This window comes from Pezoporus wallicus, unplaced genomic scaffold, assembly GCF_028554395.1.
Source record: "Pezoporus wallicus isolate ANWC-B61680 ecotype Strahan unplaced genomic scaffold, APGP_CSIRO_Pwel_v1 contig_5261, whole genome shotgun sequence".
Taxonomy (NCBI): Eukaryota; Metazoa; Chordata; class Aves; order Psittaciformes; family Psittacidae; genus Pezoporus; species Pezoporus wallicus.
Window position 1 is genome coordinate 7,621,667 of NW_026642423.1, and position 26,874 is coordinate 7,648,540.

The window sequence follows — 26,874 nt, forward strand, 5'->3', positions numbered from 1 at the left end:
CAGAGTAGCTCAAATGCCTGCCGCTATGCTGGTTATCCACATGGGAAACTTGATTGGTTATTTCCTCAGTCAAAATTATTTCATAACAGTTTCCTACTGTGATTAACCTCATTTCACCTATGCAGGTGGTGACTAGTAACACAAAGATATGCATGACTTCAGGAAGTTATCAGTATGAAATATTTTCTATAATCTAAATTTCTCCTGATGATTACTGGTACTGTGTAGGCTAATTTGGGTTTGGGAACTAGAGCTTCCCTGCTTGAACAGGTTTGGTTTGCAGTGCACTATACCTGCTTCTACCTTTCTTCAACATGAAGGGAATTTGCCTACTCCACTCACCTGGTTTTAATGAGCCCTCTTTCTGTGTGTAGAAATGCAGATGTTTATAAATGCACTTTTTAGTTTTTAAATTATTACAGAAACAGTCTTTTGTGACAGGAGCAATGCTGTTTATTAGATACTGAGAGTAAACCCTAAATCTCTGCCTCATTGGTGTTTATACATGGGACAGATTGGTGCAGTGATGCCTTTTTGGAAAGCTCAGTAAGTACTTGCTGTCAATTTTAGGGAGCCTGAGAGTGGACAGACTCCGGTTGTCCCTCTCTGCAGAGGGACATTCAAGGGAGCTGTGGCATAAAACTGAGCTATCAGCAAAGTCAGGGTGGACACAGGAATCCCCTTTCATCAGAAAGAATGACAACTGTTCAGTTGGGTATAAAGAGGCTGCTAAAGTTATTGCAGTCTCTGGCAGTTCCCCAAGATCAGAGGATGCACAGGTGCTCTCTAAGAGAAAGGAAGTTTTCACTTACCCCCACGGTAACTCACTCCTGTGGGGTCAAACACTCTGATTTCCTGCAGGTTCACTGAATTTCATTGTGTGTCACTACCTGCCTCCTTCAGTGACACTGAAGGAGAGTCACACAGCCCAATACCTGATTTTTTTTTGCCACAAATAATAAGTGAGGAAATTGTTGCAGTTTTAGTACTTGTCTCCCAGCTGTGGGGATCCACACAGACACAGTGAAGTAACCGAAGTCTGCCAGGCGGGAACGAGTGTAAGGAGCAAAGCGTTAAAACAAGAGAGCCTTAGCAGGTGTTTGGATCTCTATTTACCTTTTTATGCTATAAATAGATTGGCTCAAGTAGAAATGACTCATTGCTTGGCCTTGCTTGGCCCTTCATGTGTATTGTAAAATGGCAAGTTAACCACTATAATTGTCATTCTTCAGTATGAATATTGAAACAGATAGCTGGATTCCTCAAAAATCAAGTAATACATTTTTGCCTTTTTTTTGCCACCATACCTGTGACAGTATTATGTCCTTTCCCTGTTTCATACCAACGGATCTCAGTTGGTTCCTCCCTGGGCCCTGACTAGAAAATGTGCTCAGGCCCAGTGTGGCTTCCCAGTCTACAGGGCTTGGCTTGACCAAATGCAGGGTCTTCCCCACTTACCCGCTTGTCCGGGTCAGATCTTCACCATCCAAGCTCATTTGATGAAACTGCTTCAAAATAAATTCACTGTATTTACAGGGATTTCAGTCCCAAACAACAAATGTAACATTAGATTGCAATTTTAAAGTCAGGATTTATCAAGAAAAAATCCCTTTGAGTCAGTAGCAGTTTTAATTGAGTTAAAGAGTCCAGTCAGATTTAAATTATAGAAGGTAGCAAGGAAAAAAATCCTTTTGCTGCAGCAGTAAAATATAGGGGGGCTGGAGATCCATTGCTGCTGCTTTAGCAGGAAGCATTCCAGTTATAATGCTGACACATGCCTTTCTGATGAACTTTGCCCCTCCTACTTTCTTGGTGCTGGACTGTACCGTGCCCATCCAAACCCATCACCTTGGAGTGTCTTGGGATGAGGAGAAAGCAGTTTAGCTGGCATGTTAATGGGTTTAACACCTAACATATGTTACATGATTCTAGAAGGCATTATTAGTTGATAATAACCATCATTATTTACTTCATCCTTTGTAGTTCCTAAAACCATTTCTTAAACTATTAACAACTGTTTCTCTTATGTCCTTGAAAATGAATAAACAGTTCCCTTCATGTTTTCTTGGCAATAATGGGGGAAACTTTGGCCTAGATATATTTTTCATCTAAGTTTCCAAAATTCTTATTATTTCTTGATATATTAATCTATTGAGACAGAGCTGGTGAAAGGGAGAATTAAGTAAATTAAGTACAAAGAATTGGTCTTACTGACGTGGTCTGTATGGAAACATTCTAAATGCCTTCCTGCATATGTTGCTTCTGACAGTCTTCCTAGCACAGATGAATAGCATTTGTGATGTCATAATTCCCAGGCATGGATGAGTACATTGATTGTGGACGCACTGCTTCACCTGTGCTCTGCTCTGCCCACCTCTTCATCTCCACATGTGACTGCTCAGATTCCCAGCACCTGAGAGGCCTTTAACAGCTCCCATTTTTAAAAAGTGATCTTGTCAAGGAATGTTTCCTTTTGTAATCTGCCTTGCTAGAATTTCTTGAGGACAATGTATAGTGTTGAATTAGAGAGTTATTTAAATCCAGATATCCCATGAGCAATGAAAGTTAAGAGTGGCTTTTTAATAGTACTTGCATCATTGCCCATTCAATGTGAATGCATTATGAAAGGATTATAATGTGTTCACAATTCAATAATGGGTCAAGCTGAACAATGACTTACATAGTTGAAGGAATGTGAAAAAGACTGCCAATTAAGCATAACAATAATTTTTATTATTTATTTTAAGTGGCCTTCCTTACTTAATGCATGCAATGGTCTGAAATGATGACTTTCTGGTATGGTAAAAACATTCTAGAGGCATAGATTTAGAGCAGTTCCTTAAGTGATTGTTAGTGTCAGAATTTGTGAGTAATGTCTATGCCTACAAAAGAGATGTTGTGTTCCCCACTGTCCTACAGTAGTCATGACACCCTCTTAGTTTATAGTCAGTGCCTTCACCTTCGTGCCCTTTCAGGCCAAGGCATTCCTGATTGTGTGAACAGAAACCTAGTACACTGGAAATCAATTCCAGTTATCTGTATGGCAGGGTAAAATTATAAATTATTATCAGTGGGATAAATGTATTCAGCAGACTTGTACCTGAGTAATTTCTCTCAGGATTAAGTGTGATTCAATTCAGGTTCTTACTCCAGATCTGAATCAGTTACTGGCAAGATTGTCAGACCACAGTCTCATCATAGTTGATGATTTTCTGTGAGCTTTCAGCTGCAAGGATCAAATGATGACACCAGATTCTTGGCTGTCATTTCATTCTGTTTAAAAGACAATAGTATTTGAGCCTCCTACAGAAGAGGTTGTAGATGTGATATAATCACACCCTGAAGACTCAAAAAACTCAAGGCAAATAGAAGGATTTTTTAATTCATTGTCTGGATCTTAGTATTTTACATTGGTCTCAGTTTTAAACTTAGGGTTCTGAAGTGTGCTTTACTTTTCTAGATATAAAAATATAGACACAAAAGAGCACTGTCACCATTTCAATATAATTAAAAACATTAAATCCTCTTGCATAATTAAAAGATGACTTAGCATCTCGTAAATGTCTTTATTTTCCATACAGATTTTCTTTTCTGTTTAGCAGTCATAATTTTGTTTTACCTGGCTTAAAGTGGCAGGAAACACAGCAGTTTCTGATACAGCTTCAGTGCTGGGGGTTTAATCAACAGTATAGAAATGCCTGGGAATTACTTCTTTCAAGTAAATGTTGAGGTGAGGCTACAAATATATAGCTCATGTAATATCTACATGCAAATAAATACTTGGCTTCATCAGCAGGATTTTATGCTTTTGGGATTAATGTAGGTGTTTAAGAGCAAGTATACATACCTTAATGTATTCTCTATATTACTGAAGTAAAGATTTGTTGTGTTATTTCTTGTATTGGCAGATAATGTAGTTGCTAAATTAAGAAGAAGCTTCACTGAAATTTACAGTATATGGGTCTTTACTGAAATATGAAGGAGTTCTGCAATTGTTTCATAGCTCTTGGGGGCATGAAAAGCATGTTTTACCACCCCGGGGTTTCTCATTTCTCATCTGAGCCCAACAGGACAGCAGCAAAAAGCAGAAGCAGTCCTGTGGTTTCAGGTCATATGCCTTGTGCTTTGTTGGCCCTTTGTAGGTCAGAAGAGCAATAGAAGAGGTATTCAGTGCGGTATTCAGTGCTTCAGTTCCATGTGGAGCCTGCAGGTCTACCTGGACCAGAGAACGGGGATTATGCTCAGGAAATATTTAATGTCGAGAAAAATGAACTGCCATACTCTTTAACAGGTTCTTGCTGAACATGTGAACTTGGCAGACATGATCTGAGTGACCAAATTTGGGCTAATTTTCACAGGGATGGATGACATAATGTATATTCTCGACATCAAGGCTAAATGCTGCAAAATTTCAAACCCTTGCTTAAAATTGTGGACTGTCTGGAGCATCTCATGTGAGCAGAAATAAAACTCCTTTTCTAACACAGGCAAAGTAACTCCTTTTTCCCCTTCCTCTCATTCTGAACCTTTTGTCTCAAAATTTGTCAAGTAAAGGCTTAGGCAGATACCTGGTATGGAAAGTTTCACCCTAAACAGCTTGTCTGATAAGGCCATGAGAAACTGAGAGCAAAGTTCTGGACCATTAAGTGTCAGGCAACTTACACAACCTAAATTATTTGTGGTCAGCAGGTCACCTTGGTCACTCCATAGATATCAGTGGGATTACTCAAGTGAGTAATGAGAGAGAATTTACTCTGTCAGTCAGGGACAGTACCAGTGTTTTACTGCAGGCATTACTAACTTCATTTTACTTGATAACCAAAACCTGTGAAATTAAATTCTTCCTGCTTCAATTGAATATTGTGATTAGAAGATTATTTCAGTGTAGGTCACTAATTTTGACAGAGCTTGGCCCTCACTTTGTGGCAGAGTTGCTGGGAAGAGGGTAGCAGAAAGCTCATGGAGCTAAAGTCAGCTACTGTTGACTCTCATCAGAAGACCTGACAGAATGTCTCAAAGTTAATCATGAAGCAAACATGACAGTGGTACTGGGATATGCTATATAACCCTGTCATTCATTGTAAACTGACCCAGGATTCAAAGTTAATGTTACTGAACTTAATAATTTGTTGTTTGACTTTAACTGTTAATATTGACATCTCAGAGCAATCACCCCTTAGATAATAAAGACTTGTGGTGAAGGGGATAATCACTTTAGTAATTTCACTTGCTGAAAACTTTTAAAGTCCTGAAAAGGTCTTGTTCTCTGAGCACGTCTACCGCAAAGTATTTGTCTTACACACTTACACACTACTTATACACTGTCCTAGACAGTGTTTTTGTTTGTTTTCTCATATTACGGTCAGATTTAAAAAAATAGCAAAGCATAAAACACTAAAATAACCCAAACTTGCTCTCTGCACATAATATATTCACTGACTGGCCTTGTCACATCCTGGCACTTTCTTTAGGGTTAGAATGAAGCACCCTGTGCCTTGTTCAAAAACTAGAAAATATTTTTCCTTCAATGGGATAAAATTGACAGCTGAGATAAGTACAGAGCAGCATACAAAGTTGAACTTTGAAAATATCTGCCCTTCCTCTCACTGCAGGGCTGTGAAACATCAAACCTTAAGTTTATACCTCTTACAAGTATGAACACTGGTTTTGGTGGGAGCTGAATCAGCGTAGTTTAGGGGAAGTATTACGAGCAGAAAAATCTCAAGACAAAAGGGTGGAAAAAGCAAATGCTTTTATAAGGGATTAAGGAAATGCTGATGTAAAAAAGAAAAGGAAAGAAGAAAGTGCTCAGTTCCTAAACATTCTGATATTCCCATCAGAGTGGGATTTGCAGACAGAGAGCAGAGGATATGGGAAAAGTAAACTACCAGAGCTGCACATATAGGTAATGTGTGAAGAGCTTTGCCTGAATGGCAGATTCTTTGGAGAAGGCAGATACTTGCCAGTGTACTGCTATCATTCTGATAACTGGGACTGTAGAGAGGGTTCTGCTGTTATAACAAGTGTTACTCTTCTGTGACGTGAAAGTTCACTCTCAGTTATCAGTAATTACCATGAAGCAGCAAGAAAAGAACAAATCCCCCTCCAGCTCAGGACACAGACTGTGGCTTTGACCAAAATGCAAACATTCATGAGTCATTAACATTGGTGGTTTCTTTGCAGAGTTAAATCTTGACTGTAAAGCTACCAAGGATCTGGGATGGAGGAACCAAGACAGCTGGGGTGGTGCAGCGTGCCCCTCTGTCCTGTCTATTTGTTGTCTAGAAGCAAGGTTTTTTCATGAAGGATTAAGAAGCTGGGAATGAAGAGAGCTGTGGTATCCTGGCAGCACATCCTGCTCTTGAGCAGGGGAGTTTGAAGCACAGCCAGGCTGCTAGTGAATAAAATTCTGCCATCTGTGATGGCAAAAAATTGTGAGACAGAATCAAGGTAATAAGAATTAAATGCTTTTAAATGCAGCTGCATAAACCAAATGTCAGGAAGTCAAACCTACAGCAGAGCAAGGGCAGGCACACATAAGAGAAGTGCTTCCCATTATTCTGCCAAGAATTCCTACAGACTACATTTGAGTTAACACTTGTCTATCCATATTTTATCCATCCAAGCCTATTATCCATATTTTTCAGGCCATTCACTGGGATTTTGACTGACTGCTTGGTTTCACTCAAATATTGTCATTGGCTTTTCAGGGCCCTGGCATGTAGTTCGTGTGTTACAGAGATGGGTTTCCAGCCTGTATGCCTTGGTCTCCATATAACAGAGGTTCATTCTGCAGCTAGAAGGCTATTTTATGAGCACCTTTAAATAGGATGTGCCAACTCACATAAAGTACCCTTTTATTAGTCATATTACAGCCCATTTTCCTGATTTCCTGAAGCTGAGGAAAATGAGCTTCTTCCAGTAGCAGTGTGTGGGCTTGCAGCTTTTACTGCTGTGTACAAAGGCAACAGATTGGGCAGCCCATGATGATTTGCATACTGAGTAAATCTTCATCAAGGCTATACAGGGACACTTCTGTGATTCTTGCCTCACTCAAAAGACACATGCTGTTGCACCTTAAATACATATATGCAACAGAGTCTACGCAACTAGTTTCAAATGGTTAGCGTCAATGTAGTGGTTCAAATTGATGAATCCAGTAAGACACTTTGATTAGATAAAGGTCTCACAGTCTGTTTAATGTTTAGCAAGTTTCAGAATGATTCAGAATTGTCACAAGTGATTAATTTCTGCAATTCCTGGGACATAGTGCACAAAGTTGCAGAAACAGCTCAAAGCGGCAAATCAGGGTAAGTCTCTAATAATATGACCAGTCACTGGAAAAAGCACAGAGGGAAGAAGCAGTGCAACTCCCATTTTAGAAGTAATGAAATGTTTAGAACCAGTGAACAACTCAGATTAAAATGGAATGGTACCTGCATTTATTTAAGTAAATTGCTGAATTTGTACTGTATATATATATTATGGAAAACTCCTCCTACACTGTGTACTGTGTTATGCTGGTGTAAATCTGAGTGAATTTTCTGATGTAGGAAGAACTTCTCCAAGCCTATTATCAGTATGATCAAGTGCAGAACTTGATTTGCTTAGTACAATTACTGCAGTTAGTTACATCCAGATTCATGATTACAAATAACTCATATTAAAATTACATTAGAAGAGGAACATGTTTTTGCAATTCATGATGGTAAGAAGCATAGAACATCTGATTCTTCAGTTACAAGCCAACTTTTTCTCCTCCAGCAAATAGTCCCTGAACTACATTTACATGACCTTGGGCTGGGGATCTGCACACTCCCTCATGTAAGCCCAGCTACCCAAATCGTGTTTCCCTTGAGAGGAGATTATTTTGTGCTATATCAATCTGGTCCATGCAGGTCTTGGAAAAAGCATCAGATGTTTAGGCATTGCAAATCCTTTTGCCATAAGCAAGGTTAATAATTAAAAAACGTCAGCATACAGAAGCACCAGATGCAGCCCAACGAAGGATGAATGTCAAGAAATTGGCGAGGAACAGGGAAAAAGCAAGAAAGAGGTTAGGAAAAGATCAGATGGGTTTTTTTTACAGAATGTTCCCTTTTTTTCCACTCGTCATTTCTTCCCAATCAGTTTGGTGGTATCCGACAACATTTTTTCTTGCAGCAGGCTGTCTCATTGTCTGTACCTTACGGTGGAAGTCACATATTGTGGCATTTCATATTCCGTGTCTGGTCATAACCCATCTTGTCACATTTTATTAGGTATGCTGTCATTGTGTGGCACTTCATTGGTGGCATGTGGTCACATTGCAGCTCATCATTACATACATTGTTTTCTAAGGTTCTGTTGACATTTACACGAGACCTTGAATGTGACTTTGGAAAATGTTGTGAAACATGCTTCCAATTTATAACAACCATCAGCTCTTTCAACTGAAACAGCAATAGATGCATTCTAAGTGCAAATAAACATCAGCTGATGAAGGTTGATTGTGCCAAAAAGTTTTATTTTCTGCACCATGTTGGTGTGGGAAATCAAGGTAGAAAAGGCAATTTCCTAAAGGGTTGGCAGTGAAGCCAGATTCACAGCAGCACTTGAACAGGCACTTAAAGATAGGCATGGGCTGAAGTCCTGCCATAAATTAACCTCAGCTTGGGGCTATGTGACTTACTAATGCATATTATGAAAAAGGTAGGTGTTACTGTTCAGAGTAGGTTGGTGTAAGCCTGGCATAATAGCAGAGGAAGACAGGGTTAATGGACATCTGTCTCTGGAGCAGTTCTGTTTGTGATGATCTTTTATTATTTTTTTTCTCAACCTGACCTTGATTCTCTGCACACTTATGTTACAACTCACGGAGTGGGAGCAGTGCTAACTAAGTGGGAAAAGAAGGTCCCCATATTTCACTGAATTCTTCTGCATTCTGCTCTGGCCTTCGTCGCTGTGATGGATGTTCACTTTACTGAGTTGGCATGAGCTTCCTTTTAGGACTGGCTCTGCAACACATGATGCTTCTCTGACATAGTAAAGGGGTAGAACATATACCCTGGAAAGTTGCTTGTTTCCATTGACATCCATGTTTTGAACAAGAAGCAAAAATGTTGTACAATGGCAATTCTCATGGATTGAACTGACTGCTTCTTTACTTTTCATTGATTTCATTACTCTGTGTTTTTAAACTGGTTTTGAGGGGATTAAAACTAATTTCTGGCATTTGCAAACAGCAGCATATAAACATTGGATGTTCAATAGTTATTCCAAACACGCAGGCATGATTTTCTTAGCAATCTCTTTAGGTTTTAGATTTTGTTTAAAGTGGTCCCTTATTCTAAGTCAGAAGCATTAATTTCTAGGTAACAGGCACAGATGTCCTTCAAACCACCAGTAAGTGGTCCCATTAAGTACTTGAGTAAAATGAAGGGTATTGCATCAGATAAAATAGCTGGGGAAAAGAGCTGTATTGTCTCTTGGATGGAGGGAAACTGCCTGTGTTTTATATCCAAGAAAGATATGGAAGTTGTTACAATGCATGAGAGGTGCCAGAAGCCCCCCCAAAAGAAGAGGGGGTGAAGTGGTGTCATTCTTCTTTTCCTCTGGTCTAGTAAATCAGAAAAGAATTTTTTTTCTTGTTTAAAGCCATGGTTACCTTGACAAATAAAACCTCAATTCTGGAGCTTCCAGGGACCTTCAGTGTGGATGTTTTAAGGCTCAGTATTTGCTTCAGACTTCTGTGTAGCTGACAACTATAACATTTTTGGACGTAGTTTGCATGAGTCAGCTGTGCGGTTAGGTCTCTTTGGTGGACTTAAATCAGGTTTTATCACTAATGCCTTAGTATTTCCTTCTCCAGTTAATCATACCAAGGCACAGATCAATTTGAAGGAAGCACAAAAATTATGTTTGTGTTACTTCTTCATTGTTTTCAAGGTTTAGTACATATTAAATAATACAATGCAGACATTATCTCCTTTTCTGGACATGTACATGGCAAGCTTAATAAAAGTCACCACAGCTGGATGTGGAAATACTGCGTTAGTATTTGAAATGTCTGTGTACATCTGCATATGTGCATATGCACAAGTTGTGTGGTGATATGGGGCTTTAATAGTCAGGATTTTTTAAAATCAGTTGAATAGTTGCATAGGAGTTAAACATCCAGCCCTAAGAGGGACTGATTTTCCTGAGCTGTGACAAAAAGGATGTGGTTTCTATTTTATGATTAACAGTTCTTCTGACTGTGGTGTTACAGTGACACGGAGTTCATCTTTTCATTGCTGTGGCATTCACAAGTGGGGCTTAGTAGTGATTTATTTCAGGTGCTGTTAGTTGTACCATATAACCCAGAAGGTTTTTGAATTGGGTTCCTATTGTAAATAGTTCCTGAAAGGTCTTCCTAATCTTACTAATATTGACTGATTCTTTGTATTAGGATTCCCAGGGATTGGTGGAGTATAAAGGATTAAAAAGGATGACCTAGATTCTGATAGTTTGTTTTTTTTAATGCAAATCCTTACAATCAGAGGTCATTAATGGAAACAGCTGAAGCTAATGTGAGTTACTATATTTGAGTGCTCTCTAAAATTAATGAGTGTTTTGGTTCCAGGTGAGTACAATACAGTTTGTTTAAGTATTTCAAAACTGCTTTGATTTATACATGTACACAGAAAATTACTTAGGGTCTTAAATGTCAAAATCCTTTTAGCTGCTGAAAGTTGTGTTCTGGAGACACTTTTGAAAATAGGGTTTCCTCTGAAGTCACAATGGGGAGGATCAGAAACTTTCTTCTCTGCCCTTTCTAGGATGATAATTTCAAGAAAACAGCAGACTCCTAATAACGAAGCAAGCTCTCGATTTGATTTTCATTTTTATAAAGGAAATTCTCCGAGCTATTTTGTTATCTTCAGTGGAAAACTGAAGTATGACAAAGGACATTGAGAAATTAAAATACTACTGGCTTTCCTAGCTCAAAACAGAAGGCTGATTTATGCACATGGCCATTTTTCTCTTGTGTGTTTACAATGTGCTCTATTACTTGAAGATCTGATAAGCAGAGAAAGTAATTCTGGCCAAATCAGTCCTGCCTGTTATAATCCAGCTGTCCCTGCTGTTTGAGTGCGTGCAGGGACCAGATCAAAACCAGAAAGATTCCGAGTGTAATTCATACATAAAGGCATTAATTCATTTTCCTTTATGGTGCCTTCCCAAAGTTTAGCATGTAGACCTCAGGCCACATATGAAAAAGCTCTCTATTTAATTCTTTAAATATGTTGTTATTCTTTCATCTATGTCTCAAGCCTGACTATTTAATTATATTTGTTTCTTTTATTAATAGTTGCAGTTTTAGTCATGCCTTTCTCCTGAGAATATGGAAATATATAAATAACCTGAGCAAAGACATTCCACTTGAGGCCAGTAGCAGGATAGACCCTTATGATGATGCTATTTATGAATAAACAGAGGTGTTTACCCAAAATATTCAAAGCTGACTCTAATTGAAAAACCTTCAAATTAAGCGTATGTTTTAAAACTTGTTTGTGTAAGTCTGTTAAACAAGAAGTCGGTGGCAGAGGTGGAAGCAGAGCACAGGGAGCTGCGTTCTCCCTGTTCTGATACCATGAGCAGTGCTGGGAATAAGTTCTGATGTTTGTTTATTTCAGTTTAGATCAGGGTGATACCCTTGAAGTCAGCAGCATGTGTGTAGTGTAACATTCAGTGACCCGCCTTAGGTTTGGAATCTTTGAGAAGGTTTGTCAGCTGGTGCTCTAAAATGTCACTCTCCTCCTCTCATTTTACGTGGACATTCAGAATTTGCAGCCTCAAAACAAATGTTATAAGATGGGGACCCAGTGCACCTCATTTTGAACAGGAGTGTTTTTAACAGCTCTTTTGCCACCCCACACAGCATCTGTCATCTCCTTCATGTGTACCTCTAGGTCTCTTTCAGACAAGCTGCTCTGCAGCTCCCTGAGACAGCAGGCAGAAGTGCAGCCCTGCTGCCAGCATCCTTTTAACGTTTCCCAGTGCAACGGGTTGTTTCCCACTCCTGTACTTCTCTGCAACCTCGCAGAGTTTACCAGCAGAATGTGGGTTAATGGGGCAGGCATGGCACAGAAAATAGTCTCTCTGGTGGAGCTGTTAGGATTTGCTGGCACACTGCCAGCTCGGTGCAATTACACACTCACTTTTCAGAGCAACCTTAAAGGGGAAACCGCTGTTTGCTCTAAGCCTTTACTGCCAACGGGAGGCTGCTGGGGCTTGCCTGCCACTGTCCAGATCTCTGATGAACAGCTGGCTGGAGATTCTCGTCTAAGCGCCTACTCAAATGATTTGTTGTTGTCTGGAAATTGGTAGTCAAGACTATTTAAAATTTATGGGATTGATTGGTGATATTGCTGTCTCCTGTGTTTGGATTTTCCCAGAGTTGAAAAGCAGGGTCTGAGGTGTACTTGAGGAGGGGATTAAGTGGCAGAAACACACAAAAAGCTCAAACCAAAAAAAAAAAACCACCCAAAACAAAACGTCTTCAAACCAAAATGAAAACCCTTCAAAAACAAACCCTAAACCCTCCACAAAACCTTCTGCCTGGGAAAGCATAGCTGAGCAGACACAGCTAGAGTTCAGCCAATGCCATACATACATACATACCAAAGATTTTTAGGTCTATTCTGCAACAGGCTTCAGCTGCATGTGAAATTAATAGCAGCTGATAGCACACAGCTCCGGAAAGGGTTAGCTTATCACAGCTGTAGGGCATTGTAATTTGTTACTTGTGTAAAGAGTTAATCAGAATAATATAATTTCTTATTGTTACATAATAAACTGAAATGCAGATTAATTTGGGGGAAAAAATTGATACTAAATTTATTTTACTTTGCTGCTTAAGATGGAATTGCATCAACCAGAATTAATAACCAATGTATCTTTTTTGGTTTTAGAAATTTTAAGTCAGTTTTCATGTGAAACATGCAGCCCCAGTTAATGCTTACTGATGAGGAATTAGAGAGCAAAAGGGTTAAATCTCAATCCTCTCTGATTTATATTTCCCTCCCCTCCTTCCCAGCTGTGGACATGGATGGAAGATCTGCAGAAGGAGCTCTTAGAGGATGTCTGTGCTGACTCTGTGGATGCGGTTCAGGAGCTTATCAAGCAGTTTCAGCAGCAACAAACAGCTACCTTGGATGCTACACTCAATGTTATTAAAGAAGGGGAAGATCTAATCCAACAGCTCAGGTAAGCATCCACCTGGAGGACAGGTGTTAAGAAATCTGATGTGTGCTGTGGTTTAGGCATGAATAAATAGGCAACTGTGAGTTAGGATTAATTGGGAGAGTTATCAGTCCTTTGCTTATTTATGATTCTTCAAATTCTTTGAGTATTTTATTGAAATTGCAGGGAGTGATTTGTGTGGAGTGATTAGACTAGTCTGTGGATCAGCACTAGTTCCTGTTTGACAGAGAGATTATTTATAAGCACAGTGAAGTGAATTGAAACAAATGTATTTCAGGTGAATTTTTTTGTTGGTGTTTACAGAAGACTGTTAAATGGTTGTAGCTGAGGCCTTGTGATTTATATGGTTACTCCTGATGTAGGAGAAATGTATTCCTCTTAATAAAATATACATGTGTTTAACAATCTTCACTCTTTCATTTTGCATGCAGCACGCTTCTATTTATCTTTGTCCATGTGGGGTTTATTCATAGTATCAAAGAGGGTCCTATATTGCCAGTTCTACTCACATTACAAATTAAAAAGCTCATTCTACCCAATTTAAAATACTTGAAGAGACTGGCTGTGCAAAGTTGGGGGGTGGTTTTCTTTTTCTTTCTCAATCTGTAAGCATAGTAAGCTAATGTTTGCAGAGTAAGCTTACACAAAACTTGTAGTTGTGAGATCTCTCTTGTTTGTTCTTATTTTTCTGTGGTTTTCTGTGGCTTTAGCTTTGACAGCAGTGGAGTTTTCCTGCCTTTTAGTGATGTTACTGAGCTCAAAACCAAGTCCAATACATCTTTAGATGTTTGTGTCATTACAGATTTCCCTTACCTACACGTACATAGTGTATATGTTCTGCATACATATGTAACATGTAAATCTGCCAGGTGTTATGTGGTTTAATAGAGATTGTACCAGACAGTTCTGTTATCTTTCTCACCCTAAGATTTCCTAATCTGATGCCTTCAGTTGTCACATGCAGAAAACCATGAGCTATGGTAGGGAAAGCCTAAGGTGCTATAGAGCACAGCTGGAACTAGATTATCTTTAAGGTCCTTTCCAACCCTAACTATTCTATGATTCTATGAAGGGCCATGGTGGAGCTCTGCCCTTAAAGGCCCTCCTGGAGTCCCTGAGGCTTCTACTACAGCCATGTGCTGAGTTTTTCTCTATACTTTTTCCTATCACCCTGGATGCAGAGTCTTCTCACTTACTTGGGGGCAGGGAGAGAAAAAAAAAAGGGAGGGATTAGAAAGGGCTTCTCTAGGTTCTGATTGTCACTGAGCCCTAGGCCCTAAGCAGCCGCTGAAGGGAGCCTGTGTAAATTCCTGGTTTTGCTGTATGTGGCTTGCCTGTATCACAGAGGGGGAGAGCAACGGACTTGAGCTGTGGTATTGCTTGCTGAGGTCAGAGTTGGAAAGGCAGGATTAGGAACTATGCTTCATCCATCCATTCATTCATCTTTGCTGATGAGATAAGTAGGAAGGAAACCTTCTGTGTTTGGGAAGTGAGCTGGCAGAAGGACCAGGGTTTAGATAAGAAAAGTATGTATGACAGATCGGTCAGAGGTCTGCATGGTCTTTTCCCTTTATGCAGAAAAACTTTTTGCAAAGTTTAGGGCATTTCTATGAGATAACAAAAATGGCAGTGAAATTCTGGACTAACAATTTCTTTGTTGTTCATCCCTCCTATTGGCATAACATTTCAGTGTGAATGCCCATGGAGAAGAGCCTAAAAGGGATTCTGTATAAGCCCCTTAGGTGGAGCGTGGGGTGGTTTGTGGAGCTGCAGAGTGTCTGTATTGAAGGAATCCTGATGCTGGCTGTGGGATTGGCCTAAAGGTTTTTTGCCTGCACCCGAGTCACTTGGAAAGCATCACACAGAGTTAGAGTGGCCAGGGCAATATTAGGAGCATCAGTATGAATAGCAGTTCTTGGAGAAAGGCTGGTGTAGTGCCTGCAAGATCGTGAAGAAGAAGAGGTGAACTGGGAAAGAGCTTGGGGGACTTCACCTTTTTTTTAATGTACACTTAGTCAATTCTTAGTTTCAGTCTTTGAAAAGAAAGGGTGGTCTCAGGTTTGAGACCTTTTTTGGAGTTTTTTTAGAACAGTTTTGGAACTTTACTGAAATGTCAAGACAGATTTTGTGGAAGCTGTTTAACAAAGAAGTGTTGCTTTTGGGGTCTGGCTTGCATTCTGGAAAGTGAGCAAGATGAATCAGGGTAAACATATTTGTGCAAAGTGATCCCCTGCTTCTGATAAAGCTAAAATCAAACACAGAGAGAAGAGTCATCTGAAGGACAGAAGCCCTGAACACACGCAAAGATTTGTAGAGCTGAACTGTCAAGACAATCTCTGATTCAATGTTGGTTTTGACCACTCTTAAGTGCAAAGCCTGTAATGTGATTCTGGACTCTCAAAAAATGAAGCAAAACTGTGTAAGCAAACCATAAAACACCTTTGTGTGTGCCCACTCCAACAGGTTTTGTGGCTGCTGGCAAAAGTAAAGAACACACAGATAAAGTAAAGGAGGAAAAATAAGAACTGCTGCAATCTTTCCTTAACACAACATTGCATTTCACGGTGTAGATCATTTTGTACCTGCCATGAAGAACAGCTGAAGACTGCAAACACTACAACAATGAAGAAAATGAAATACAACTGCTCTTATCAAGTGTATCATAGCACACATTAAAACAAATGAAACGAATGGGGCTTTGAAATATTTTGTGTTTCTTTATCCTTGAGAGAAGAGATACTGGTTTAGGGAAGATCATTTGTGTAATAGCACTTTGTGTCTCCTCCAGATCACTTAGGAGAAGCTCAGCTCCCTGAACTAGTTAAATGTAATACCTGGGACTGCTTTTCATAGAAGGTCTTCAAGGCCTTCAGTGACTCTTCATCAGGAGACCATACCTGCCAGGAATAAAACAGGCCTGGCTAGCCACACTTTACATGTCACAGTTAGCATTGGAAACACTTTCTTCACTCTTCCTTACCAGTGTTTTACTGAGGTGATCATCGTTCTCTGCAGTCAACTTGAAGCAAATTTTTTGAACTTCATTTCTGGGAGTGCTACTGGGGAAATCTTTCTGCACATCTGTAAAAGGCAAAACAATGACTTGCTCTAGTGAGGTGTGAAAGAACAGGGATGTTATGGGCAAAAAAAAGTACAGTGAAGAGTTATGTATCTTGCCTTCTTTACAGTAGCTCAGTATATGAGCTGTTGGTAATGAGTATGTTTCACCAAGCTTTCTCCCAATTAGTTCATTGAAAGTGGTTTCAGGAGCACTGTGTTACTTCGGACCAAACTCAACAGCAGTGCACTAAGACCAATTTTATGTTTCCCAAAGTTTATTATGTATTTGTTTTGCCAATAATTTCCCTGCATTTTATAACTCTAATCCATAACCAGAGGCATAAAAGGCTAATAAGGATCTTTTATGAATTCTTTCTCAGAATTTCTCATCACCAGACAGAGCAAGAAATCTTGTGGAAAAAAAAAAACAAACTCAGAAGTGTCTTGTTCTGGAAGAGGATCTTTCTCAAGCCAGACTATGTAGGGATTGTCAAAGCCTTGTGTGAGGAGACTGTGGAAAAAATACCAGATTATTACACTTGAATTCTTGTATTGCATCAGCCACTGAAATACACGTGTGGCTTGATTTGAAGAGTGAAATGTTTAATGAAAAAGTATTTCTAAACCCAAGTGTGTCTCTAGATCCCATGAGAGATTATTCAACATCAATCTTGAATAATTCATTGCATCATTTCGATAATATATGAATAGTAATAATCCTGCATTTGAATGAAGACATATTTCATGTCATAGAATCATAGAATAGTTATGGTTGGAGAGGACCTTAAGATCATCTAGTTCCAATGCCCCTGCCAGGGGCAGGGACACCTCCCACTAAACCATGTCACCCAAGGCTCTGTCCAACCCAGCCTTGAAAACTGCCAGGGATGAAGCATTCACAACCTCCCTGGGCAACCCATTCCAGTGCCTCAACACCCTCACAGTAAAGAACTTCTTCCTTATATCCAATCTAAACTTCCCCTGTTTAAGTTTGAACCCGTTACCCCTTGTCCTGTCACTACAGTCCCTAAGGAAGAGTCCCTCCCCAGCATCCCTATATCCCCCCCCTTCAGATACCAGAAGGCTGCTATGAGGTCTCCATGCAGCCCTTCTCTTCTCCAGGCTGAACAGCCCCAACTTTCTCAGCCTGTCTTCATACGGGAGGTGCTCCAGTCCCCTGATCATCCTTGTGGCCCTCCTCTGGACTTATTCCAACAGTTCCATGTCCGTTTTATGTTGAGAACACCAGAACTGCACGCAGTCCTCCATGTGAGGTCTCACGAGAGCAGAGTAGAGGGGCAAGATCACCTCCTTTGACCTGCTGGTCACACTCCTTTTGATGCAGCCCAGGATACGGTTGGCTTTCTGGGCTGCAAGCGCACACTGAAGCTGGCTCATGTTCATTTTCTCATCAACCAACACCCCCAAGTCCTTCTCCACAGGGCTGCTCTGAATCTCTTCCCTGCCCAACCTGTAGCTGTGCCTGGGATTGCTCCGACCCAGGTGTAGGACCTTGCACTTGTCATGGTTAAACTTCAGGAGGTTGGCATCAGCCCACCTCACAAGCATGTCAAAGTCCCTCTGGATGGCATTCCTTCCCTCCAGGGTATCAACCAAACCACACAGCTTGGTATCATCAGCAAACTTGCTGAGGGTGCACTCAATCCCACTGTCCATGTCAGTGACAAAGATGTTAAACAAGACCGGTCCCAACACCGATCCCTGAGGGACACCACTCGTTACTGGTCTCCAGCCAGACATTGAGCCATTGACCACAACTCTTTGCTTGCGGCCATCCAGCCAGTTCTTTATCTACCGAGTGGTCCATCCATCAAATTGATGTCTCTCCAATTTAGAGACAAGGATGTCATGTGGGACAGTGTCGAACGCTTTGCACAAGTCCAGGTAGATGACATCAACTGCTCTACCCCTGTCCATCAGTTCTGTAGCCCCATCATAGAAGGCCACCAAATTGGTCAGGCAGGATTTCCCCTTAGTGAAGCCATGCTGGCTGTCACCAAGCACCTTGTTGTTTTTCATGTGCCTTAGCATGCCTTCCAGGAGAATCTGCTCCAAGATTTTGCCAGGCACAGAGGTGAGACTGACTGGTCTGTAATTCCCCGTGTCATCCATTTTCCCCTTCTTGAAAATGGGGGTTATATTTCCCTTTTTCCAGGCATTGGGAACTTCATCTGACTGCCAAGATTTTTCAGATATGATGGACAGTGGCTTAGCAACTTCATTCGCCAGCAAATGTCCTTTTAAGAAGACAGGTGCTGACTGAAGGAAACAGAACTTGATTTAATGTGGCCTCAGATTAAACTGCAGTCTCATTATCTCACCTTATTATCTACATTCATCCTTCCTCTGTACAGATCCAGTGTGGAGGCAGAGACAGAACTTGTGGTCACCAAGAAGGTGAAAACACAATACTGACAGAGTGGGGCAGAAACAACACCACCTGAGAGAGTAATATTGATGTAATATTCCGTAATAAACAAGGGAAGTTGCTAGTACTTGCTTTCAGAATAATGTTGGACCATGTGAAATTCAGTGTATCAAACATAAAGCGTTTGAGGAAAAAGAGGGGTCCAAAGAGCAAACTACTATGTGGTTAATAGTATTCTGTACTTTTAATTTTATTCTTAGGCTTCAGCTGTTCAGGCAAATGCTTGTTCTGTTCCTTCAAGACACATAATGAAAATGGAATAATAGATGTGTTTTGTTGCCTTAGAAGCAAAAAGGTGTGTTTTAAACTATCCAAAATGACTCTGTATGTCAGTGCCTAGTTTCAGTTTAAGGCATTTGCAGAAGGTTATACTTTTTTCTCAATTATGCTCACTGACAGTGTTCAATTAACATTTAAGTTGACAGTACGTTGTTTTGATATGACCATACGTGACGATAATTTGCAAAGAGCAAAGCACGAGCATTTCAGTCAAGTTCTGTAGAAAATAAGAATGCTTTGCCAGATGTTTATGGAGAGAAAATTCAACCCAGGAAAGGGAAATAAAAACATAAAAATTTGGAACATCGTAGCATTTTTCCACAGTGGGGTGACTCTGTGAGCACCTGCATGCAGCAGCCCAGGTTAGCTGGCCAGAAGAATGGCTCCCAGCCACATTTGGTCCCTGTGGGACAGTGCAGTGACCTGGTAGCATTACCTGACATTTCACTTGTCTTTCAATATTGTCAGGTTATTCACTGAACACATGGGAGTTTGTTGGTGTGCCAGTAGTCCAGTATGTACTTTTGGATTTGTATTTCAACCCCCTACTTTCTCCAACACAGAACTGGAGGCTGACATGATGATGTTAAGACCTGCCGGTTTACTCACTTCATCCTCTTATCCTATCAGTGCACAGCTCTCTCCAAAGTATATTTCACAGGGTTTTCAGTTGGTGTGGTTTAAGTATGTCAAATAATGCAGCTGCTATCACACACCTTTGAGAAGGACAGACAGGAAAACCATTGCATCTAAATCTTGTTTTAGCTGAAGTACCAATGCCAAGATTAAATAACAGTTTCAGAAACTGCTTTCTGCTGCCCCTATATGGAAGGTGTATATGGATCAGTATTTGACCTGTCACAGTCATGTCTCATTTCACTTACCCTAGTGAAAAGACAAGTCAGACTGTCTTACAGTGATTGAAAGGTGTTTTTCTTCAGTGGAATTTTTTGCGCTATATGTTGCATCTATTGCTGTACTAAGTAATCAAGAGGAAATCAATGCATCCCTACCCCTTGGTCTAAAATGATGGTAATTCTGACTTCCATTAGCCTGTCAGTAATAAAGCAAATGCACAAAATTAACTTGTAAAGGTTCACATGGCTAAATAGCATCTCTGAGCTTGTTGAGTGTAGGCTGTAGCAGGTCACTCTGTAGGATTAAAGGAGATTGCCAGCCAGTCTCCTCAAAAGAGCCATTGAGATTGATGTGTCGTTCTCCTCCTCTGCCCCTTCCAAGTGTGTAAAGTCTTAGAATCACAGCACAAGAAGGGATGATCTCCTTGTTCAAACTTTGTGGAGAGCTCAGGAGCTGCAAGATTTCAGCGAGTAGAAGAGTGTTGCACACACCTTCCCTCAACCCTTTGTGCTTGGGTTTGCTTCTCAGCAGCATGCAGAATCACAAATGTGTAGTTCTTGCTCTTTTGCCTGCCCTAAAGCTCAGCTTTAACCATGCTCTCTGCCTTGCTACAGGGACTCTGCTGTTTCCAACAATAAGACTCCACATAATAGCTCCATCAGCCACATTGAATCTGTCCTTCAGCAGCTCGACGAGGCCCAGGTACAGATGGAAGAGCTCTTCCACGAGAGGAAGATTAAGCTAGACATTTTCCTTCAGCTCCGGATTTTTGAACAGTACACCATTGAGGTAAGAGCTGGATGCATGATCTGAGAAAGTTAGACCTTTGGAGAAGGAGTATGTGTAAACATACTCCATTAGGACACATCTGGAGCTGTTAGGTTGTGCTCAGCTGTCCAGTGAGGAAGAGAGTTACAACCAGTTTTAAATTTGCCATGTTAAAGATAAAAATATGCTTTAGAAGCTAAAAATATGCTAAAAATACTGCTAGAATGCACTGAAATAGACCTGTGTCTGCTTAGCTGGCTGTACTGAGAATCTGCCTATTTTGCAGAGAAGCTGTATAAGATGCTCCTGTTATAACTCTTTATTGATAGTAGTCACTCAGGGATTTGAAAGTTCTGTGTCATTTATTAGTGAGATTTGTCTCTTCAGAAACAAACATAGAAGCATGAAAACAAATACATGCTTGGTTTTAAACTACTGAGTGAAAAAAAATTTGTTATGCATGAAAGTAAAGTATATTTAAAATATGGGCTTTTTAAGCATCAGAGTGGATTTATTTAGAAGGGAAAGGAAAAAATAAACAAGGGAAAGTTAAAGTATATTTTTATGTCCTCATGCAAAGTCAGTCAGTTCTGTTTTGTACTTCTGTTTTGAAATCAAAAGCACTGGATGGAAAAATCATCAAAACATTATTAATTGAAGTATTATTCGACAAAGAAATTTTAAAGAGACTCCAGCCAGTCTCATTAAATACTTGCTGTAATTCTGATAGCACTTGATGCAAAAAGAACAGAGTGTAACTTGTGCACAATATCCATGAAAGCCATGTGTCCCTTCTTATGTGCCTTCTGGGGTGTGTTCCTCCTACTGCATCCCATTGGTGCTTTTTCAGTTCATGGAGCACCCTCAAGTGTTTTATGATGATATATTCCTGAAGGTATTGTTTGTAAATCAATACAAAGTGTTTTATGATGATACATTCCTGAAGGTATTGTTTGTATTGTAGGTAATCTCAAGGTGAGTAGTGGTAATTAATGGGAGCATTAGAATGCTGTGTTATATTTTGTGTTTATTTTAAGACATGGCATGATGAATTGTAGTGGAATAAAAGGCTGGAAACAGAGGGTTTTAGGTGTCTTGATCTATAACTGGATACAGAGATAGAAATCAGTGAGGAGTATCTGATCTTTCCTGTTGTGACTGCATAGCTGGGTATTGTACTGTAGTCTGTCCTACAGTGCTTGATATTTATGTAAATTAGAGTAGTTTCATTTTCCAGTTATATACAGCCTCCTTGATATTGGAAGACAGTATTTTTTGTGAGTGTAGGTATAAATGTATGTATGTATTTCATGTCAGATAACATACTTTGCCCTAAGAATGCTACCTTCAAAATTCAGAAGCCTGCAGTAGCTGTGGTATCTCCTGTATTTAAAAAGAAGATATTTCGATGCATATACTTTTACATACCTATAAATGGCACCTGTGTTTTCAAAAAAGAAGAAAAAAACCCACAACACCCAACACCCACCCCCCAGTCTTTGCTTCTGGAGCACCCAGGCATGTCTGTGGGCAGAATATGGTGAACCCATGTGAGTCATTCATCAAGATCGCATCCTGTTCCTAGGTCTGAACCTAGAATTATGACGATTTAAGTACAGATCTGAAGGAAAAAACAAAACAAACAAACCAACCAATACTGTTTTCAAATTCTTTTTCTTTCTACATCGTCTTTCAATCAAAGATCTCAAAGGCTGTTACCACCATGGATTGCTTTACTGATGTGGCAACCAAGGCATCACAACATAATGTGACTTACGCAGTCCCCTCCATATGTGGTGCCAGAGATGGGAATACTATGTGGTTCCCTCTGTTTTGTTTCTGCATGAATCCTCCTGTGTATTCACGGATGCATTTGGAGTGGCTGTGATACATTAAGATATTTAAAATTGGAAATGTGCTTCAGAGTTTTCTAAAATCAGATTAGCTAGAAGGGATTTTAAAGAAAATCACTACTTAGTTGTCACTGTAGATTTGCTATTTTTTATCATAAGAACTTCTGAATTCCCTTTGCAAGATTAATATTAAAAGGAAATCTGAGAACATGTTTCACAGGGAGTCTGTGGGCAGATGATTTTATTTAGAAAGCTTCTTGTTGAAAAACATTTTTATTTAAAGTAATTATGATATTTAATTTATAACTGAACACAATGAAAAATATATCCAGGTCATTGTCTTAAATTGTCTAAGTATGTTTAGTGCTTAAACAAGAAAAAACAGTTTTAAGGTTAATAAAAAGAAAAGCAGGTTGAAATAAATATTAAATGACACATGTATACTATGCATTTCAAACAACAGCTGAATTAGCTCAAATTGACACAATAATGATCTTAAGAAAGTAGATTGCAGTCAGTTGCTTCAGCTGTATAATAAATATTCCAAGTCAGTAGGAAACTATTATCAGAATTAGCAGAATTACCTCATGCCGTGTTGAAAAGCAAGATTTTTTTATCACTATGAAGCATTTGGTGTTTCTGAAGGTTGACTATTCCAACCTTTTAAGGGAAAAAGACAATGAGATGTAAAACACAAAATTAAGTTGATTTTGGGTTGCTTTTTTTTTTTTTTTTTCTACCAAAGGCAAGTAGCTTCAGCTATGACTGGAAATGTTTTAGGTTTTAATTTGCCATAATATCCTAGATCCTGCATAGATTAAGAATAGTGAAATAATGTGTTTCGGTGTGATTGTCAAATGAATTTCTCCTTTTCTATGCTAGATAAGCCCCCTTCCATCTGTCCAAAGTGCAGTGCCATATTGAACACATCCCTAATGAAACCACTCTACCTGCTGTAGCCATGTTAATCTCTCTCCTTCCCACACTCACACAAACCATCTGTAAAAAGTGGGCCCTCCACCTCCCAAATTTGAACACCTTTGTCCTCTTTGCTGCTTCTGTCTTGTCAAGCATTGAGTTTTGCGTTTTTTCCCCTCAGGTCTGTATTCTCACCCTTGGTTCACAGGTTCTTGTGCTCCAGGGGATCCCATATGATGAGAACCATTCCCTGGGAACTCTGGTGAGAATAAAAACTTGCATCTCTCTAGTGAAAGCAAGGAGGATGCAGCTGTGAGAGCCCACCTGCTTCCAATAGCTTTAGGGAAGGCTGTGCATTAGAGCTCGATCTAGGGAATAGTTACATCTTGTGTTGTCCCTCTCCACCCAGTTTTGATACTAAACATATTTGGTTCTGTTAATTTTCCCTACTACCTTCTCTCTCTCCCATTTCTAATTAATAATGCAAACAAAAAGTATAAGGAATTTTTCAAACTCACAAATGGCAATGGGGTGATTGGCCTCTAGTTTATTTAGAAAGTGTCTAACTGCCATTTGTTTCTTGGAAACTTTCCAGCTTTTACTGTTCTCCCCAGATGTTGAAATCCATGCTATAGATCACATAACCCTTTCCTTTGGCACTCCTTCCTAAATTTGCACTGTACTCATCTGCTTGGTAGCCCTCCTGGTTTTTGAGCTTTTGTATAATCTTCTCAACAGAGCTCTGGAGTCCAGACGAACTTCTGAATTAATGATTACTGCACGAGCAACACTTCCATCTATTTAGGCATCATTGGACCTTTTGTTGTACTTCAGTGAAATCAGCCAACTATTGTTGCATTTTGTCTTCAGGAAAAGTATTTTACATAAAGAGAAGCCACCTGCCTATTTCTTTCACAGGACAGACCAGCTGCATTCATTTAGGTCTTCTAAGGACTTCTAAATTGCACAGGCAGCTTTTGTGTTGTGCTTGAGTAAAGGCAGGTTTGGCAGATACGAATTCAGATACGAATCCACAGGCATGTAGCATGTGCTGCCTGTTCTTTCTTGCCTTAATCTCATTATATTGACTGATATTTACACTTTGGGTTTTTCGAGTAAATTACGAAATCCAAACTATGACAACACCTGGAAACAGACATAACAGAAACATGATAGCGCCTAGCTATCCCCATGGGAGGCTATTCTGTGTTAGGCTGTAACACTGTAAAATGACAACCATTTTTTATTTAGGAAACATGTCTAGCTTTGATGGCTGATATGTTTTATTCTTTTACCAAGTCATTGTGGATTTCAAGGCAAGATGGGATCATTAGTATTATATGGTTGGGCTTTCTATATGATACAGACTTCAGCTGAGTTTGTGCAGCCAACCAGATAACTCCCGAGATGTCATGCAATGTGAATGTGGTAGCTGATCCACTACAAGGAAATAGGGAATAAGACTCAAGAGACGATAGCTGGCAGACAATAATGGCCGTGCTGGCACCACACTGAGCACATTAAACATATGAAGCACAGCCTTATTCTAGTTACATCCTCAGTAAAATCAGTCAAGTAGATGTTGTCCCTTGCTTCAGAAATAGTCATTTAAAGGCTTATTAACCATGATTTAGAATAGTTGGTAAAAATGATGAGTAAATGTGTATGAAACGAGAGGTAAAATGTACTTTGTTTGCAACCCCTAACAAAATTAGGGCCATCTTGAGTCTTTCTGCATGTTTTTTCTTTATACCTTTTGTAGAGAGATGACCAGATTCACCTGTAGGACTCTCTGAAACCCTGTGACTGAGAAGAGGAATGATCTTGGCCAATACCTGTCTGGCAACAGTTGTTGGTTACCTCCAAAGAAACTTCCCTTTCCCAGAGCTGCCCAGCTCCTTCGCTTCTGTGTGTTGTTTTGTTTTCTGCCATGAGTATGGATCTGTGCAATGCTGGATTGAGCCTGTGCACTGATGTGTTAGGGCAATGTGGTTCATAGGCCAAGATATAGTCAAGGAAGGGTATAGGGGTGTTCCTACTGTAAAATATAAATTTGATCTTGTATGCTGTTTGTTATCTTTTATAAAGCTCCATGATCACTAAAATCTTCACCTGCTGGATATCTGTTTTCCACCATTCAGTCTTGTTGACTCCATCTCACGTGCTAATTTAATTTTTCAGCCTTGGTTTCACTTGCTGGCTCTTCTGGCTGCTCTCATCCATCCCTGAGCACAAGTTTAGAAAGGAACAGGAGCCAGCTTTCAAAGTAGTTTACTTCACTGTTATTTACAACTCACTTGAGCTTCCCATTCCAGGTTTATAACATTAGCAAAATCTTTCAAGTGAATTAGCTGCCGGAGTGATGGTACAAGATGTTTTATAGCCTCTCACTGACTTACAGCTGGCGCTCAGATATGAGCTTCTTCATTAGAAATAAGAGTTACAGAGAGTTTGAGATACATTTTTAAAGAAAGGGAACGGTAAGAAAAATCACAGCTTCTTCTGTTCATAAACTGGAATACTATCATGTCTCATGCTTTGTGAGCTTTTCTGTTTCTTATATACCTAGTTTTCAAACTACACATAATTTTAAGAAAACGCAAGGACTAAGCTGTCCTGGTCAGCCTGTCTTTTGGAGCTGATTTTCCATTGTTTCTCTTGATATTTTGGAGATTCAGGAGCCAAAAGCACTGGAGCAGAATCATCACTGTGACAGCATTTTCACACTTCAGTGGCCCAGCTCCCCACTAAGCAGTGTGGCATCTCTGCCTGTTGTCAAAAGATGGGTGACAGTATTGTCATACTGCACAGCATCAGCCCAAACTGAGGCCTGAAAAGGAGGAACAGCAAACTTTCTGCTTATGTGATCTGTAGAAGTGACAGTTTCATTCACCCTTTCCTACCTACACCTCCTCTACCATATACCTTCAGTATTAGTCTGCTCGTAGATCCACTTATACTGTCACATCCAGTCCTCTGTTCTTCCAGCTTGCTCTGAATGCCAAACCAGAACCAGGTGCTGTTGCCCCTGGCATCCCCGATGCCCAGTGTCTAGTGTGTGACTTAAAGATCTAGTCTCCCTTGCTCCATTACCCCTTTCTTTCTGCACTCACAGACTCTTCCCTCAGCATCCAGGAGCCAGAATTATTTTTTTTTAATTTCCTTCCTGGGACATAGCTGACCTCTTACCCATTCTCACTCTCTGTTCATCTCAGCTATATGGTTGCCACTTTCTTTTCTCTTGAACTGAGGCAGATGTTCTCTTTTCTTGATTCTGAGCTCTGTACTGATCTCCCTCGTGCCTATTTGACTGTTCTTCCTGTCCTGCCTCATCCCCATTCTCTACCCACTCTTCTCGCCTTTGCTCCTCCTCCTACTTGCACCATCATTTCTCTTGCAACCTGCTTCTTACATTTGCTTGTTCTTCCCAAAAGCCTTTACTCTTTTTTCAGATCTCTCTAT

General features: G+C 40.0%; 1 protein-coding gene across 13 annotated transcripts in view; it reads left to right on the forward strand.

Annotated features, from left to right (window-relative positions):
* The window catches only part of KALRN (kalirin RhoGEF kinase), a 514,059-nt gene that overhangs the window by 300,433 nt on the left and 186,752 nt on the right, over positions 1-26,874 (forward strand). For all 13 annotated transcript variants that reach the window (XM_057430160.1, XM_057430159.1, XM_057430148.1 and 10 more), the window contains exons 12-13: positions 13,061-13,230; positions 20,488-20,662. In XM_057430160.1, coding sequence (XP_057286143.1) covers positions 13,061-13,230; positions 20,488-20,662 — 345 coding nt within the window. The remainder of the gene's footprint in view (positions 1-13,060; positions 13,231-20,487; positions 20,663-26,874) is intronic.